The sequence below is a fragment of the Podarcis muralis genome, chromosome 11 (assembly GCF_964188315.1).
Source record: "Podarcis muralis chromosome 11, rPodMur119.hap1.1, whole genome shotgun sequence".
NCBI lineage: Eukaryota > Metazoa > Chordata > Lepidosauria > Squamata > Lacertidae > Podarcis > Podarcis muralis.
Window position 1 is genome coordinate 17,249,643 of NC_135665.1, and position 19,267 is coordinate 17,268,909.

Genomic DNA, 19,267 nt, shown 5'->3' on the forward strand with positions numbered 1-19,267 from the left:
ATCTAGTCCAACCCCCTGCAATGCAGGAATCACAACTAAATCATCTATGATGGATGGCCATCCAACCTCTGCTTAAAAACATCAAGCGAAGGAGAGTCTCCAACCTTCTAAGGGAGTATAGAGTCTAAGGGACTCTATACCTAAGGCTAGAGGTAGACAATAGGAGTGTATATTTGTGTGCGTGTGCGCTTGCGGGTGCGTGTGTTGAAGTTAGTATGGTGAAAACACCATTCACAATGGTATGTACAGTCATACCTCGTGTTGCGTTAGGTTCATGTTGTGTCTTTTCAACTTGTGAACACGGCAAACCTGGAAGTGTATACTTCCGGGTTTTGCCACACGCGCATACGCAGAAGCGTTCTACGCACTCCGCACATGCGCAGAAGTGCTCTATCACGCTCTGCACTTGCGCAGAAGCACTGTTCTGGTTGCGGACTTTTCGGGATGCGAATGACACCCCAGAACGGATAGTGTCTTCAACTAGAGGTACCACTGTATACTTATTCCGCTTTTTAGTTTCTCAGGTTTTTATAGTGTTTGAGAACCTGCAAAAACTCTTGGATTAGAGATGATATCAAGACCAAAAAGAAGTATATATACATCACTAACAATGTAACCTCTGTTTGAACCACAATCAGTTCTTAGGAACAGCCTGTGTGTTTATGTACTTGACAACTCATCAACATTTTTAATGTGGTTTTTTTAATCTGCAGAATTTACACTGTATGTGGCTATGACAAATTGCCATAAGTGGCAACCAGCATTTGCATTTTTAATCATCACCACCCCAACCTAGCTAGTTAGCTTATCCACATTTACCTTTTGCTGCACTCTTTCCAGGCACAGGTTCACACTTTTAACGCTTTTGCTTTCTTTTATTTTTTGGCCTGAGCTCTCCCTGTGAAAACTCACTCTTTAAAGCTGAATAGGAGCAAACGTCAATTTGGGTTTTCTGCGGATAGACCTTTGCTCCGATTGAGCTTTAAACAGCCGGGCAAAAAGGAAGTGTGCATATGCCCTAGGTCCGGCTGTGAGCAATGAGATTATAGTTAGTTGTTTCATTGGTTTCAATAAAGATTTATGCTGCAATTCTAAACACGCTTACATGGCAGAATGACACTTATATGGCAGAAAGCCCTGTTGAGAACAATCAGACTTGTTTTTATGCAGACTGTGCAAAGAATTGCATTCCTAGCCAGAATTCCCTTTAGCTGGATCTGGGCAACCATTTTTAAAATGTGCAGAAAAGTCTTTTAAATCATGTTGCTTTTTTGTTTATCCTGCTTATTTTTCTCCAGGCAATCAACTAAAATAGACTTGATTTGAGCGCCTACTTTTAAAAGCACCTACCTTTAAAGGAATCTGATTCCTTGCTAATTTCAAATTGGCATGTCATCTGCACCACTGCAGCTACCCTTTGCTGAGGTCACTGAATTCTCTGTTATTGAAATGCAAATCCTGGTAACACCAGACTAAAAACAACAACAAAGACTTTTATTGTGACCTTTTGTTCAGTGATGAAAAAAGACCAGTAGAGAAACCCGCTCAATTCAGACTGAATGGTTTATTCATACCCCTACAGAAACCGAAACTCTCTAGTAGCCAGTTTGATATGCAGGTAAACTTTGTTTCCATTTATCCTTTTCATTAACAAAAGAAAGCTTTGTTTATTGTAGATATCCCACACAAGGAGACAGATTAATTCAAAGCTGCTATGGCATTGTTTGCAACCTTAATGGTTTGCAAAATCACAGTTGCTGTCACAAGTCCCTGCAAAGTAACTAAACCAATTCAACACATCTCAAGGCAGAAAATACTTTTGAGGCGACAGCCAGGGCCAGGGGCCAGCATTTGGGATTAATCATGTAGAGTAAGGAAACAGACCTATAGAGGCAAGTGCAAAGTTGCAAACACTGGAAATACCCTGAGGACATCATGGAAACCTTATACAAATCTGAGAGCTATTAAGTGAGCAAGATTGGGCGAGATGGCCCTACAGAAACATGACAAGAGTTAAGCAAGTCATGCAATTTCATAAATATCATATCAATCGACTTTAGAAACTTTTTTTTAGAGCAGCTTGGTTTTATTGTTTATGTTAATACACTGTTATTGCAGTAAAGGGACCCCTGACCACTAGGTCCAGTCGTGGCCAACTCTGGGGTTGTGGCGCTCATCTCTCTTTATTGGCCGAGGGAGCCGGCATACAGCTTCCGGGTCATGTGGCCATGTGCTGGGTGGGCAGGATTACTGCAGTAGTTTGTTGTTATTACTTACCTGCCTTTCACCCTAACATCCCACGGTGTGTTACAACAATTAAAATACACTATTAGACTAATTGTATGCTTTGGGCGAGATTCATCTAAAGCAGGGGTCAGCAAACTTTTTCAGAAGGGGGCCAGTCCTCTGTCCCTCAGACCTTGCAGGGGGAGCAGGACTATATTTTGGAAAAAATTAATGAACGAATTCCTATGCCCCACAAATACCCCAGAAACGCATTTTAAATAAAAGGACACCTTCTATTCATGTAAAAACACCAGGCAGGCCCCACAAATAACCCAGAGATGCATTTTAAATAAAAGGACACATTCTACTCATGTAAAAACAAGCTGGTTCCCAGACCGTCCGGGGGCCGGATTGAGAAGGCGATTGGGCCGCATCCGGCCCCCGGGCCTTAGATTGTCTACCCATGATCTAAAGAACACCGTCAGCGGGAAGCCCTGCACTCGGACTTGTGCAAGGAGGCTTTCCTCCTCTCCTGTGTGCCCCCTGGAATTGGTTCAGGGGGAGAACCCACAGACCAGCATGTGGGGGACAGGGAGGGGGGGTGTTGTTCCATCTGGCAAGCTAATAGGCTTGCGTAGACCGAACATTTGTAATAGCGTGACGCTGAATTCTATCTACCTTCGTTGTTTTAAATTATACTAGTTTGTTTCTTTCTACTCTGTTAGCTGCCTTGGCAACATACATTATGTTGAAAGTGTGGGGTGTGTTGTGTAAATAAATAACACAACATATTGTTGTTGTTTCTCCTTCAGCAGTTATGATGGCCCTAATAAGAGGGAGGCAGCTATTACAAAAAAAAGAAGAGAAGAAAAGAAAACTGGCCTTGAACCAAAGCTTTAGCACTCCCAACGAGACCTTGTTTTATTTTCTCCACAAACCCCATCTTCAATCTGTCAATTGCTATTCTCAGTTCTACACTGAAAAATATACAACCTAAATCAGGCAGGGCTCATACCAGGATGTCAACAATCCAATCTAATCCACATCTTTCTGAATATAATAGCATAGTAAAAAGAATGGAAACCTACTGATGCTGATTAACACTGGGTGCATATAAGGAATTTGTCTGGCTGGAGTGGCTGTGCCTTCAAAAATTTTTTTGTAATTCTTCATCTGTGATATGAATTTGTAGGTGCTATTACACATTTATATAGGACAGTGGTGAGATCCAACAATTTGCATTTCTCTTGCTTTGAACTTCCCTATTGTTCTCTCTTGATTTATCTTTTACAGATTTATCTTCTTAAGTTTTTACTTACTTGTTAGATTTATAAACCCCTCTTCATTAACAGATCTCAGGGCCGTTCACAATATAAGATGACAGACAACACATTTTTCGGATGTTTGTGCATGGCATGGCAGTAATGCTGTCAGTGCCAATACAGGCATTTCCATAAATAACTAAGGAATTGCTATTTTGTGGGGAAGTCGTGGAGCCAGAAACTAACTAGGAGAAGTCTGAATCACTCTGCTTAAATATTGGCCCCAAAGTGCAAATGCATATCATGCATGCCATGGAGACTGCATCTAACTCTGCTTTCACGTGTAATATATTTTTCTGTGTAACACAACCCCATGTATAAGACGGCCCCTATTTTTGGGAGTCCAAAATTAAGAAATTTTAAAATTAAGGAAGTTGTAGAACTTTTGGGAGGAAATCACAAAAACCGTTGTTGAGCATCTTTTGTAATTTTGTCGAGCTGTTGAGCTGTTTTTCGATGAACCCCTCCCCCCCCCCCGCAACTGTTCCCTGCTACCTGCTACCAACAAGGCTCCAGCCCTCGTTTACTTACCATATTACCCCAAGTATAAGACAACCCCCAATTTATCACTAAAATTTTCATTAAAAGGTTGTCTTATACATGGAAAAATACTGTTCTTTAGAAGCAGGTAGATTTCTTTTAGAAGCAATAAGATAAAAGGAGGCAGGCTATCCTTTCAAAGTGTTGCCTGCCTCATAATATATTTGGCTGGGATCCTTGGCTCAAGAGAGATTTATGCATGCTTAGCATGACTGAAATTCTTGCAGCACCCATTTTTTCTTACTAAAAATATGTTGACAATCTTGCAATCTTGGGGACAATTCCAACGCTGTTTACCCAGGCTAGATACCCAGATAGCAGGAGTGTTCTAACTCATTCAAAATTGTCCAGGTAAATGGCAACCATTAATGGAAGTCAGAGTTTTGTGCTCTGAGGTTTTCTGCCGCATTTGTTTTAAGCATGGTTTTAATAATTTCATGATGGTATCTGACTGTGTTTTGTATTTTTTAAAATTGTCTTTCGTAAACTGCTCTAGGGTCTCATTAGATGAAGAGTGGGCTATAGATAAAACTAACATATAAATATATTATTTTAATTGGACTTACCACAGGCTGCTTGCAAAGGTAACGGCACAGTTCCCCAATGTACTGAATAACTGTAATATTATACTTTTTGCAATCAGTCCAGAACTGGCTAGCTGAAAACTTCTTTCTTAAAACACATGTCGCACCTTGGGGGAAAAACAAAACCACAGTTTCAGGATTAACGTTTGGCTGACACTATGCACAGTACCTACTGGATAATCTTATTTAGGTCTAACATCCTTAAGAACAGATTTGAATTTAATTGATACACACTTGGTTTAATTAAAAAAATATATGTCCATGTTGCAATACATTGGGGCAGGGAACCTCAAAGTCTTGGGGGCTGAATGCAGATTTCCCGTACCTCTCCATCTGGCCCTTGTACTCTCCTCAGGCCACACCTCTTAGTGTCTCTGCTTTGCAGACTATTTTTGAATGAATGGAATGGGTCTTTGAACTCTGATCATGTGTCCTGCTTGTATGGATGGCTGATAGTGGGGTGAAAGATTGTGTATAAAAACCAGGCTCCTGTAGAAAGGTAAAGTTGACATTTGTTGCCTCACCCACTTTCGCCTCTTTCCCCACCTACCACTGGTATGTGGCCTCAAACAGCTTAGAAAGGACTATGGCCTCAGGCTGAGATGGACACCACCCCTAAAACACACTGTGCCTTTGCATGAAGGCTGAACTGGGCCCAGTGACTCCGCTCTGTTGCCAGAGGAGAAGTGTGTTAGTCTGTTGAAGCAAAAGCAGCAACAGATTTATTATGGCACAAGCTTCTTCAAATAAACAATAAATCTATCCTTCTCTTGGATGTTTTCCCACTGCTGGCAGGCCACGATTGGGGCAAGTCCTTGATATCAGGGTGAACTGGGGTGTGCATTTTAAGCCTTTTATGGTTGGTGGGTTGTATCTCAGGAGCTGACAGTGCTAGCTAGGCCTGTGCACAGCACCCGGTCTCCCACAACCAGATTGATCACCATGCCTGAACAGCATGTTCGGTGTGCCTTTGAGGTAATTGATTCTACCAGAACACTCTTGTAATGCTAAATATCCCTTAAACTAGCATGGGCTACCCTACTGGCGTGGCCAGATCACTTCTTAATAACAACAACAACAACAACAATAACAACAACAACAACAACAACAACAACAACAACAACAACAACAACAATAATAATATATTTATACCCTGCCCATCTGGCTGGGTTGCTCCAGCCACTCTGGGCAGCTCCCAACAGAATATTATTATTATTAATAAAAAAGCGATAAAACATCAAATATTAAAAACTTCTCTAAACAGGGCTGCCTTCAGATGTCTTCTAAAAGTCAGGTACTTGTTTATTTCCTTGACATCTGATGGGAGGGCGTTCCACAGGGTGGGCGCCACTACCAAGAAGGCCCTCTCCCTGGTTCCCTGTAACCTCACTTCTTGCAGTGAGGGAACTGCCAGAAGGCCCTCGGAGCTGGACCTCCGTGTTCAGGCTGAATGATGAGAGTGGAGACGCTCCTTCAGGTATACTGGGCTCCCAGGCTGCACTCTTGGTCCTTCAGGGGAACAGTTACCCCATTCATGAACTAGGGCCAGGCAGACTGCAACCATGCAAAATGTATTTCTGATCTTAGCAGCTATATATCAAGCTGTGCTCAGGGTCAGGCCATATTGGCTGCCGCCTTTCTGGGAAGTACTGGTAAATTTCCCTTGAAGTGAAGATGCCTGTTTACACAGAAACATGCAGAATGCTATATGAACCCAGAAGGGATGTTTAATTTGTTTGCTGCTCCTTAGAGTTTGGATGCCCTGCTTATCCAACCGCACCCAAACTGAAACTTTTTTGTGCACGCAGGAGTCCTCTATGTATCAGAAAGTTACTACATGGTATTAGTGTGAACTTTCATCCATTTTATGCAGAGGAAAAACTAAGACCCAGCTTTTCAGAGTAATTCGTTTGGCTGATTAGGAAAAAGTGAAACTGCAGTAAGTCCCCCACCCCTTTTTTAAAAAAAACACCCAGAAGATGCATTCATCTCTGTCTTTCTCCCAGTGGATCATGGAAACAAATTATGCTTATCACCATATGATCTGCAGCCAGTACAGAACCATCTCAACAACATAAAGCTATCCTCAGAGACCTGTAACGGAAGTCCTATGGGAGCAGCATGTATCAGGTGGAAGAGGATATTCTCCAGAGCTTCTTACAGCTGCCCTTTCCCATAACCCAGGGCTCTGACTCTCCATCCTTATAGCACTGGGCCCTTTTAAAAGTAGCTCTGCTCACAAGCAATGGGCCTCAACTGCTCAGAGAAAGCAGCAGTCCTATTTAAGGTTCAGTGTAGGGTTCCTGGTTGTCATAGGGATATTAAGGCCTGCACTGACTGGACTGCAGCCCTAAGCTTCATTTGGATCTATCCAGATGATACCTGTACTGGTTGCCTTTTTGGAATTTGACCTCTGCTTTGCTTGGCCTTGCCTTGATGGAACCTAACCTGTGATGGAACCTAACCTGTAACTTTGCATTCCTACAATATGCTAAGCACGCACCCGAAACATAGAATAGAAGCTGTCCCCTGGCTAGGACAGAATGCACCCCCTGCACATAATTCTGTAATAATCTTCTCTAAATCTTCTCTAAACTGGTACCACTGCAAAATGGCAGAATGAGATTTGAAATGTGACTTAAAGCAACTACAAGGCACACCCCATTAATGTGATTATTGATTGAGGGTCTTTTCTTAGCTTATTCTAACTATTTCAGTGTAGAAGTTGATCATTCATCTCCTTCAGAAACACTTGTACACGCTTTCCATAAGCATGACTAAAGACTGTCGACATGCAGAGGGCCAGGAGGCCAACTGGCAAGCCCCAGCTGTGCCATCTCCTTCCATCGGCCCATGGTCAGACATAAATCAGCGACCAGGGCACGCTATTAGCAGAGTGTACTGCTCATACAGAATAGGCGTGAGGCTTGTGAAATCATTCTACAGCTACAGATTTATTAAACATAAATCAGGACAACGAAACATGTTCTCTCTCTCTCTCTCTCTCTCATGTCATCTCAGAGAGAACAGCAAAAGCAAAAGCTATGCTGGAATGTAAACAGACATGTGACATGCAACAATCTCATGCCTGTTCCTTAAAGTGGAATGGAAATGTCAACTTGCCTTACCCAGTTCAATGCATCCACCTATGCCAAGTAGAGCGGCTGCACTGTGGTAAAGAGGGAGAGTAATATAAATTATGTCATCAGGAGTAGCACCAAATGCCCATAATCCAGCAGCTCCTTTTAGAACTTGCAGATGACTGATAATTGCAGCCTTTGGTAAACCTGAAATAAAGAAATAAAATATACACAATCATGTATTTTTTTTTCTTTCAAAGGAAGTAAACACTGCTTAATTACAAAATCAATGGCTACTACTCCAGGGTGAAATTTTCATCTATATGCTAAAATAAGTTATGTAATTTGCACAAATTGTTCTGGGATATTACTAAATAACATCCAAAATAAATAAACAAACCAGTTGCTCCTGCTGAAGCCCATTCACTATGTATGCTGCGAAAAGATTAAAATAACAGGCAAGTCAATGCATTAAGAAAACATATTATTTTGAAATGGGATATTGAAATTTTATGTAAAATTATTTTATTGTTTGAAGAAAAATGAAATAATAATATTTTTTATGAAAATAAAACTTCTTATTTCAAAACAAGTAGCCAGTTTATGGACGCTATATACTCCCTGCTACCCAGGTATATAAAAAAGCTCCATCAATGATTCCCCCCCCCCCCCAAAAAAAAAGCATATTACAGCTTTTTACAGATTGGACATCCTGATGTTCTTTCACCTATGGCACTTTCCTGATCACATCTTGAAGCTATAGGCATCAAAGGCGTTACAGGTGTGAATTAGATTAGGAAAATAGCTTGGTTGGTGGAGGGAGGGGAACAAGCTGTTAACCAGCTCCCTTTCCCCTCAGCTTCATTTGAATAAAAGAAAAAAAAAAGTTTGGTGATCCAATCTCCGATATTCTATCACACTTATAGTTGGGTCTAATTATTTCCTTGGAAAAGAGCTTCTCTTCTGGTCACACTACCTTCTTTGCTTGAATGATGTAAGTTGTAAATTTTTAGGCAAATGATGCTTTTGCAAATTCTATATGTATGTATGTAAGTAAGTAAGCAATTTTTTATTTATACCCCTCCCTCCCTGGCCAAGACTGGGCTCAGGGCAGCTAACATCAAATGTCAAATACATTAAAACACAATCAAACAATTCATTAAAATACAGCTTAAAAATTAGAATCAGGATAAAATTAAATGACTGCGCATGAAATTACAACCATAGGGGTTGAGAACCTCAAGTATTCATCAGGGCCAGCTATCCATGTTGGTCCCACATGAGCCGATTAAAGGGCCAAAGAGGTAACTTACAGGGTCCCATAGAGGGGGGTCAAACTGGGCCCGGACCGAAGTCCCGGCAGAACAGCTCTGTCTTGCAGGCCCTGCGGAAGGATGTCAAGTCCTGCAGCATGAATTAAACTGACTTACACTTCAACCTGATCCTGGAAGATGTGAGAGGTTGTTGTTGTTTTTTCCATTTCAACATTCTGCATGTTCTGCTGCATTCATTTCAATAGGGACCATGCACACAAGTGTGGCTTTAAATGTATGTAAAATTAAGATTTAAGCACTTGACACTTGGTTTCAATAACACAAGTAAAAAGGCGGGGGGGGAATGTGCGCTACATCATTGATCAGGAAATATTATAGGTAACGAAGATAAGACATGTTCTGCAAGCATCGGAGAAGAAAACGAAAAGGCATCTATAATATTGGTATATGACACAGACACACAACTTAGCCTTTGCTGTTAATCAAAATGTAAGGAATGTATGGCAAATAGGGTCTTTTAAATAATATTTAATACAAAAATAATCATAAAATTTAACAAATAACAATAATGCTATGAGTGCAACATTTGTTTTTAATCAGCTATATAATGTTGCTTTTCATGTCCTCTGATAAGGAGTGTTGCAAAACAAGCACATAAAGATCTTAGCTTCTTAGCATCTGTACCAATGGCAACAAACCTGGCCATCTGCTTGAAAACTAAAGGGCTAGTTAGTAACTTAATCCTATTTTCTTTCTCCACAATGACCTGTAAGCTCAGCAAGCTTGGACAGGAAACATTTCATAACAGATGTATAACAACATGCTAAGAAAGGAGATTATAAAGCTCACGAAGCCAAATTCCAAAGCTACGTCACATGATCAGAAAATATGCTGCTGTTTGTTCCAATATTCAAAGTAGAATTAGTAGGTGGTGGTTGTTGTTTTGCAATATTAAAAGGTAAAACAAAAAGTAGTTATTTCTTAAATGAGTAAGTTTAATGTCCTGGCCGTCTGGAAAAACTGAAAAGCTTACTACGTACTATATAGGTTTATGGGGTCAGAAGTATACAGTAGGCAGCTGGCCTTAAAAAAGAAAAAGAAAAGTTTTAACTGTTTTCCAAGCCAAGAGCTTTTCCAGGTGGGGCCCTCCCATATCAGTGTAGATTTATAGTGTGTTTGCACTAGGTTAATCATTAAAAAACAACAACACCACAATCACTTCTGACTGTGTATTGAAAACCTTTATAGAATGTTGTACCTGTTGTTCCAGAGGTAAAAATGTAGAGGTGAGGATCCTTCAAGTTTTTAGCAACACAGAGATTAGCTGGTACAGGATCATCAGAGGCAACTTCCAGCTTGTCCAAAATGGTATCAACATGTGGCAATGTGGATTCTTTCGCCATCACCCAAATCCTGATATCTTCTTGGAGGCTAGGAAGAATTTCCTCTAAGGTTCCAAGCATATCTAAAAAATAATATTGCAACATATTAAATACAATACTGGATTCAATAAATACAGTGGTACCTCTGGTTACGTACTTAATTCGTTCCGGAGGTCTGTTCTTAACCTGAAGCACCACTTTAGCTAATGGGGCCTCCCGCTGCCGCCGCTCCACCGGAGCACAATTTTTGTCCTCATCCTGAAGCAAAGTTCTTAACCCAAGGTACTTGTGATGGGATGATGAGCTGCTTGTGCGTAAAATCCTAGTCCCTCAGAGTTTGGTCAAATCCGCAAACCTCTGCCTACGACGGAGCCCCTCAAGCATGGCTCCGTCAGTCGCTAGCAGAATCCGAAAGTGGGCGCCTACGGAATCTCTTCCAGCATAAAAGCTCCTTAACGGAAACACGTCTTCTGGACTCTCGGCGCGACAGTTTCCGGCGAGGAGTGGGTGTGCCTATAGGAGGTCTTGAAACCTCCCCACTGTTTTCGCTGGAAGTGTCTCTGAGCCATCCCTCCGACTCACTTTCCCTTGGAACTCCTTCTCTCCCCCTGCTGGTTCCCTCCTCAGCTGCTAAGTCTCTCTCAACCTCAGTGAGCCCTTCCACCTCCTGTCCTTCCGATGGCAGTTCCCTGACAGTACTATTTCTGGGTTAGCAGAGTCTGTAACCTGAAGTGTATGTAACCTGAAGCGTATGTAACCCGAGGTACCACTGTAGATATCAGTAGTGAAATGTCTGTCAGGATCGGAGACTGGGGCAGGAAGCAGGTCAGGTTTGTGTCCCAGATTACAATCTTCAACAGAACCCAAAAGGAGCCACTGAGAACAAAATATACTATCATCTAGAAAGCACCATTCTGCTTTTCATTTCTTCACTGCACTAGGGTATGAGAAAGACATGATGATTAGCTTCACGTAACACTAATCCAAAGTTTGACAAAAGGGTAACTAAGCTATGCCTTCCCCTAGATGTTGTCAGACTAACTGCCCATTAGCTATGCTGGCTGGGGCTGGTGGGATCCAACAACTTTAGCAGGGCCACAGGTTAGCTAGTCCTGGCTTAGCATTATGGGAGAAAACACATGAAGAAGAGTTTGGATTTAGAGTTGCTATCCCGCTTTATCACTACCCTAAGGAGTCTCAAAGCAGCTAACAATCTCCTTTCCCTTCCTCCCCAACAACAAACACTCTGTGAGGTGAGTGAGGCTGAGAGACTTCAGAGAAGTGTGACTACCCCAAGGTCACCCAGCAGCTGCATGTGGAGGAGCAGGGACGCAAACCCAGTTCACCAGATTATGAGTCCACCGCTCTTAACCACTACACCACACATGCACATGCACATGCATGCATCCTTGCTTCTCCTCTGAAGTGGCTGTGAAGAGGCCAGAGGATTCTCCTTGGCAGATCTTAAATATAAGCTCGAATTGTACTGGGAGAGGTGGTTTGCTAGGTATCCTTGCCCCAAGTGGTTTAGGCTTTAAATGTTATGTTAACAACAAAACCCTGAAATTAATAATAATAATAATAATAATAATAATAATAATAATAATAATATGGGTGGGGTATAAATAATAAGTAATAATAAGTAATAATAAATAAATAAATAAATAAATAAATAAATAAATAAATAATAATAATAATAATAATAATAATAATATTTATACCCCGCCCATCTGGGCGGCTTCCAATAAAATATTAAAATACAGTAATGCATCAAACATTCAAAGCTTCCCTAAACAGGGCTGCCTTCAGATGTCTTCTAAAAGTCTGGTAGTTGTTGTTCTCTTTGACATCTGGTGGGAGGGCGTTCCACAGGGCGGGCACCACCACCAAGAAGGCCTGTAACTTGGCTTCTTGCAGTGAGGGAGCCGCTAGAAGGTCCTCGGCACTGGACCTCAGCGTCTGGGTAGAACAATGGGGGTAGAGACATTCCTTCAGATATACTGAACTGAGGCCGTTTAGGGCTTTAAAGGTCAGCACCAACACTTGCCTTAATGTCTAATTAAGATGTGGTTTCATCTTTCAAAACTGGCACAGTACCTCTACAGCTGGGTGTCCCACTAAGCACTCTAGCAGCTTCATTTTCAGCTGGCTGTAGCTTGCAAACCAGATGCAAGGGTAGCCCCACGTACAGCACATTACTGTAGTCTAATTGGGAAGTTACCAATGTATGGACCATCTATGCAAAGCTCTCAGTGTATAGAACTGGTTGTAGATGGATACCAACCAAAGCTGGTAATGGGTGCTTTGAGCCACTGAGGCCACCTGGGCCTCTAATGAAGGCAATGAATCTAGGAGAAGCCCCAAATTACACACCTGCTCCTTCATATGGAGTACAACCTGATCTAGAGCTTGTACGAAACTCAATTTCCAGACATGGCCACTATCTTGTCAAGATTAAGTTGCAGTTTATTAAGAATGCATTGTACCTCCCGATTCAGATGTTACCGAGAAATAGAGCTTACCACCATCAGCATACCAGTGTCATCTTGACCCATAGCTTCCCAATGACACTCCCAGTGGCTTCATATGAACATTAGATAGTACTGGGGACAAAATCATGCCCTATGGCACACCACAGAGGGTCAAGCCACAGTCCCCCAAGAGCATTTTCTGGAATCAATCCTGTAAGCATAACTAAACCCACCATAAAATGGGGCACTCATCCTGTGACTCGGGGACATCCCAGGAGGATACCACGATCAACAGTATCAAAACCTGCTGGAAGTACATCAAGTTCACAAAGAATTGGCAGATTGCAGCTGCTCCCATTGTCTTGACAGAATAGCATTTCAATGATGCCTAGTGATTATGTTTCCGTATCATCTTACATCACTTCCTAAAGTACAGTACTTTTCAAAGCACGTTAATTTTGTTAAATAAAATCCATTTCCCCTGATTCTAAACACACATTAGTTTCTCCTTACTTTTTCAGAATGAATTTCATCAATGCAAGAAATTACTCCCATCAATCTTTAATTTAAGACAGCTGCATTCATCTGGTAATATGTAGGCTAATAGAACTTTCAGAAGAAAGACTTTTAAAGCAAAATATTAAACTGAAACATGCTAAAAGAATAAACAATCCAAGTACAACTCCAGATGTCATTCATTTCTACTTCAGTTTCAGCATAATTTTTTAGAGTACAGTCAGTCTCACAGTGATCCTATAAAAGTCAATCAGTAATTTTTGTGGAGATTCAACAATATTTACTGAACTGTTCCTTAAAAGACAAATTGAATTATCTAGTGATTTTTAAAAATGCATACATTTTCTCCTGTTCTTAACTATCTCATAGAACGGAGGGTCATGCTCCACATAAGCACGACAAAACAAGACACAAGTCTATTTACCATATGCAACAAATGACACAGGGAATTTGTACAATGTTAACAAGGAATTAACTACCATGCAAGACCACTTAGTCTTGTGTTAAGTGGTCAAAGAGACAATGATCAGGATTCTTGAAATACAATTAATATTCCAGAGAGTTTTTACTGGTGACATTTTACAGAAATCTTTAGCATCAACTAAAGCTGGATTTAAAAATTATGTAATTTATGTGTCTTCTATATGATAATCCATATGTATAGGCCTATATGTATCAGCTATTTCAGGAGCATGTTATACATGCTCAGGACCACAATGCCCCAAGGACCACCTCTCCTCATATGAACCAACCTGGACCCTGCAATCTTTATTTGAGGCCCTTTGTCATCTGCCATTCCATCAGATATCAGGAGGGCAGCAACATAAGAACAGGCCTTTTCTGTGGTGGCTCCCTGTTTGTGGAATGCTCTCCCCAAGGAGGCCCGCCTGGCGCCTTCATTACACATCTTTAGCGCCAGGTGAAAACGTTTTTCTTCAACCAGACATTTGGCTGATTAACATTCTATGGCTTTTTAAATGTGTTTGTGGGAGGGATTTATTGGTTTGTTTTTGTTTTATTATGTATTTTGTATTCGTATTTTGCATTTATCTGTGTGAACCGCCCTAGGATCTTCCGATGAAGGATGGTATGCAAATTTAATAAATAATAATAACATAATTCTCAAATACTTATGCCTGTCAGTGGAAATCAGCATAAACTGTTTTCAATAATTGATCACTGTATTCTTTCCCACTTGGTAATTCTGCATCAGGGAGAGGCTTTCATACTGGAAGGCAAGTATGTTGGGAGTCTGCAAACCTTCTAGGAAGCTTTCTTTAAGAGGTTGGGTGATGGGAGATACTTTGGACACCCAAAAGCACCTTGGAAGGGTTTATTTATTATGTATTTGTAGCCTGCCCTTCTCACAAGAGTTCCAGAGTAGCAGACGATAGCATTATAAATCATAACTGATAAACATGTAAAACAAAACAAATCAAAGGGCATGATAAAATTATGTAAAAATCACCGTATAGAGGGGTTAACAGTTGCATGCATGTGGGGATAGCTGACACTACAAGGCACCATCCTCTGCATTCTGCTGTCCATGCAACAATCCATAGGGAGACCGTAACTGCTGTCTTCAAATATCTGAAGGGCGGTCATATAGAAGAGGAAGCAAATTTGTTCTCTGCTGTTCCAGAGAACAGGACTAGACTCAGTGGGTGGGAACTGCATGAAAGCACGTTACAGCTAAACATCAGGAGACGCTTCCTAACACTAAGAGCTGTTCATCAGTAGAATAGGCTGCCTCAGGATGTATTAACTCTCATTCACCCCATAGTCGCCTTTGACTGGACTTAACCGTCCAGGGGTCCTTTACTTTGTACATCATTGAACAGGGGAGGTTCAATTACATTAAAGAGAAAGAAATTTCTGTATTGCAGGGGGGGGGGTGGACTAAAAGACCCTTTGGGTTCCTTCAGCTCTACAATTCTATGAGTCTATGTTCACAGTGCCTCCCAATTCTACTATTTCACCCTGCAGCCACGCCTCTATAAATGCCCCTCTTCATCCGCATTACCTTAGCAAACCCAGGTTTTGAATTGCCAAAGACACATTTGCTGACTTAATGTGTGTTTTATTTAATAAAATTTGTATACCACTTAATTGTAAACAAAGCCTCTGGCTTATATTCAAGGTAGTGCTAAGGTTCCGTAAGTGCAAGGAGTTTCCTTGAGGGATGGAGGCTTATGCTCTGTCTTCCCTCTGTATGCCCCTAAAATCTGTTCTGGGATTCCCCCCCAGACCCTTTAGAACAGATCTGGGGATGGGATGGGCTGAGGGAACAGGAGAGGAAGCAATTCCCATTGTGCTAGCAGGAATCCTTGTGCTGGCTTCTGCTAGCGCAACAGGTTAGCTGAATATAGCTTTCCATATTGGAGCCATAACGAATAGAATAAACTAGCACTTGTTGGCTCATGCTGGTATGCAACAAGACATATAAGAATAATCAATCCTACAGATTCCTACACACGAAAAACACTTATGTCCCTGTGGAGATGGCAGTACCAAATCAGTGGTGCATGCCCTTCTGGCTTGCACTCTTTATAAAGACTTGAGGAATGAGATTATCACCCCTCTCTTATTGTCCATTCCAGCTCACCCAACCACTGCCACAGTGTCCTCCTGGCAGATCAAGAGTAGCAGATGACAGCAAAGGTTTCAAGGTTTTTAGCTGGGGCACTTAGAATAAAGTCCACTATTTGACTGATTCAGGACCCGGAAGTGTGTTTTGTATAATCGACTTTTTATTTCTGTTCTTTGTATATTGCATTGCTGTTTTGTTGCTATGGCCGACGGCTGATGCAAATAAAGATTCATTCATTCACTCATTCATTCAAGACTTCTAAATTGGCTGCTAAAGCATAACTGAGACCAAGTAATGTTGAGAATCTGCCCCAAACCCTTAAGATATGAAGAAAATTGCTGTGCATGCTGCATGCAACTTCTAGCAAAACATGGGACCTCTTTGTTGCTAAAGCACATTGTATTTGTGATTACAATTTAGAACACCCTCACCTACCACTATAAACTTATATATTCAGAATAGTGCCAAAGCTTTTTCAGGACTTTGTGTGTGTGTGTGTGTGTGTGTGTGTGTGTGTTTGCATGCTTGTATGTAGCATACAGTCTCCACGCACATGCAAAACTAGACTATCAAGGAGAAGGCTTTATGCTATCAAACCATTTTCTATGCTCATAGACCTTTCTACTCTAAGAAGTATTCAAATACACAATCACTGATCTGCATGCAGCCTGAGTTGGTATCACAGGAACAAACTCGGAAAGGCTAAGATCCATTCCCTCCACCCCAATAACTGAGGGGGCAGGGCTCCTGCAAAGTTGACAGATATTACCATTCATATGGCATGCATACAGCATGCCATGCAATTGATTATGTGGGGCGGAGCTTAACTCCAGCCACCCCCATATTTTATTCAAGTGGGCATCCCTGGTTGACATAACCACCCCCCTCTCTAGATTCTCTAGAATGAACATGGGTGTAGCCAGGATTTTTGTTAGGGGTGGCAGAACCAATGTGATTGGTCAGTTAATTAAGTATTTCTCTTGTTTTACTTGATCGGGGGGGGGGGGGAGGGGGCAGCTGACCCCTTTTGCTACGCCCATGAGAAGGAATAAACTATAGGGCACATTGAGGAGGGAGAATGAAGTGCACTAGGATAAAGGGGCGGGCAATATGCAAATATCAGGTGCAGCGTTAGAAACAGATATGAAAGCTAGGAGCTAAATGGTGCCTTAAACTTAGGTTATGGGCGCAACAACGGAATGTCTAGGCGCACTTTTTTTAAGAACAAGAATACAAAGCTGAAAATGAATGACCCGCAGCTAAAATATTTTGTTCATTTTTCACATGGTCGATCCCACCCTCCTAATATTCTTCAGAGGGTCTCTTGTTTTTGTTTTTTAATTTTATTTTGACAATGTAATAATCATAAATAAGAATAAAATGTGCACACCACCACCAAGGCCATTCCATTGTAACTAACCCACCTCCCCAAATTTCAACACCAATTGTGATGGTTTGACCCCTTTCCGTTTTAACAGTACAAATTCTACAGACACCCTCTGTATCTCCTCAAAATAATTTCTCCTGCATATTCCCCATCTTACCTTAATGGCACATGTTAATTTATCATTAAGAGCTACATTCCACACCACTTTATACCATCCTTCCATTTTATATTCTACTTGCCCCTTCCACTTCCTAGCTATAATGATTCATGCAGCTGTCAATAAATTTGTGGGCAAGTCCTTCACAGCCTGTGAAAAGAGGGTGACTTCTCCAGTCTTCAGAGAGCAGCTGGAAGTGGGGAGGCAGAAAAAGCTCCTCCTCTCCTTCCACTCTGCAGCTTTAATCAGAAATCTCAAGGGCAGTGCTGTTCCCAGAAACAGCTCTAGCTAAGGAAATTCCCTGTCGCCAAAGGCGCCTAGAACAAGGGGAGAGTTTCGAACACGGATCAGGCGCGTACTTTACCTGCTCCCACCACCAGCATCTTGGGCGCGCAGCTGGCGATGCAGTGCAGGAGGGACCTGGCGCGGACGTTGCAGTTGAGGAAAGCCACCACGCAGCCCAGCTTGGCCAGCCCAAACCAGGCGTGGATGAAGTCGGGCTCGTTGCTCATGAGCAGAGCCACGGTGTCGCCCCTGGCCAGCGCCCCTTCCTCGAGGAAAAGCCGCGCCACCCGGTTGCTCCTCCGGTCCACCTCCCGGTAGGTGTGCACCTGCTCCTCGTAGATGAGGAAGGGCTTGTCGGGCTGCTGGCGGGCCAGCGCCCCGAAGCGCTCCAGCGCGGTGGAAACGCTGCCGCGCAGCCTGTAGACCTCGACCCTCAAGCCATAGCGCGCCACTTTCAGCAAGTACTTCAGGTCGGCCCAGAAGTAAGGGAAGAAGAGCTTCTGGAGGAAGTGCAAGGAGACCAGACCGGCCGCCACTGCCGTCGCCCAAGAGGGAAACATGAGCTCGGCGGCCGGGGAGAAAAACAACGGCGGCGCGCGGACTGGAAAGTCTTTTTTCGAGAGACCAAACAAGCGCACGCCGCCCGCCTCCGCCCGGCCAAGGGAGCGGGGAGGAGCCAGTCACCCGAGGCGCCCGGGCAGCCTCGTAAAGGAGCCGGGAGCGGAGGGAGGGCGCGGGCAGGACGCCGCTCGAAGGAGATGAAGACGCAGCGGCTCTCCTCTGGAAGGGGCTTCGGGCACCGCACCTGCGCCTGCTGCCCCTGAGGAAGCGGAGGGTCCTCGTCCCCTCAGCGGACTTGAGCGAGCGGCAGCGACTTCCCCCGGCCGCCCCAGGAAAGCGCCGGCGGCGAAGGCGTGGAGAGGAGAGGCTGTTGCGCGCGCGCCTCCTTCGTCGTCTTCCCCTTCACGCCCTCAGCCCTTGCATAAGGCGTCGACTCCGCCCCTTCGCCCCAGGCGGCGGCGGCGGGAAAAGCGAGCGGACCGCTGTCCCTTTCTCGCCTCACGATACGGCGGGAGCAGAGGTGCCAACTTGCGCGCCTGGGAGCCAAGGTCCCTTCGCTTCCCCCCCATAAAGTATCTGAGGGGGCCGCCCTCCCCAAAAGTTCATGTGCATTGTCGTTCCAATGGTGTGCGCAATCAATGATGTGGGGCGGGGCTTACCTGGCCCCCAATATTTTATTCCAGTTGGTACCCCTGCCTGTGACATCACACGCGCATAAGGTCACCCCTCCGCCATGCCATGCCCCCCATCTGTTCATGCCACTGTTGCCACCACCGCCCTGCGGGACCCCACTGCTTGTTAGGATATAGTCCATTCCACCTTTAGACCAGGCATGTGGAGTTGTTGTATGACACATGTCTGTTTACTTCCAGCGCAGTCTGCTGGGAACTTC

General features: G+C 43.1%; 1 protein-coding gene across 1 annotated transcript in view; it reads right to left on the minus strand.

The window, feature by feature from the left end:
- Positions 1 to 18,865, minus strand: part of SLC27A6 (solute carrier family 27 member 6) — a 37,591-nt gene extending 18,726 nt beyond the window's left edge. The window contains exons 1-4 of the mRNA XM_077936084.1: positions 17,894 to 18,865; positions 10,285 to 10,491; positions 7,801 to 7,959; positions 4,655 to 4,779 (exon numbers count right to left, since the gene is read on the minus strand). Of these exons, the coding sequence (XP_077792210.1) occupies positions 4,655 to 4,779; positions 7,801 to 7,959; positions 10,285 to 10,491; positions 17,894 to 18,374 (972 nt within the window). The 5' untranslated portion in view covers positions 18,375 to 18,865. The remainder of the gene's footprint in view (positions 1 to 4,654; positions 4,780 to 7,800; positions 7,960 to 10,284; positions 10,492 to 17,893) is intronic.
- Between the last annotated feature and the right edge of the window lie 402 nt (positions 18,866 to 19,267).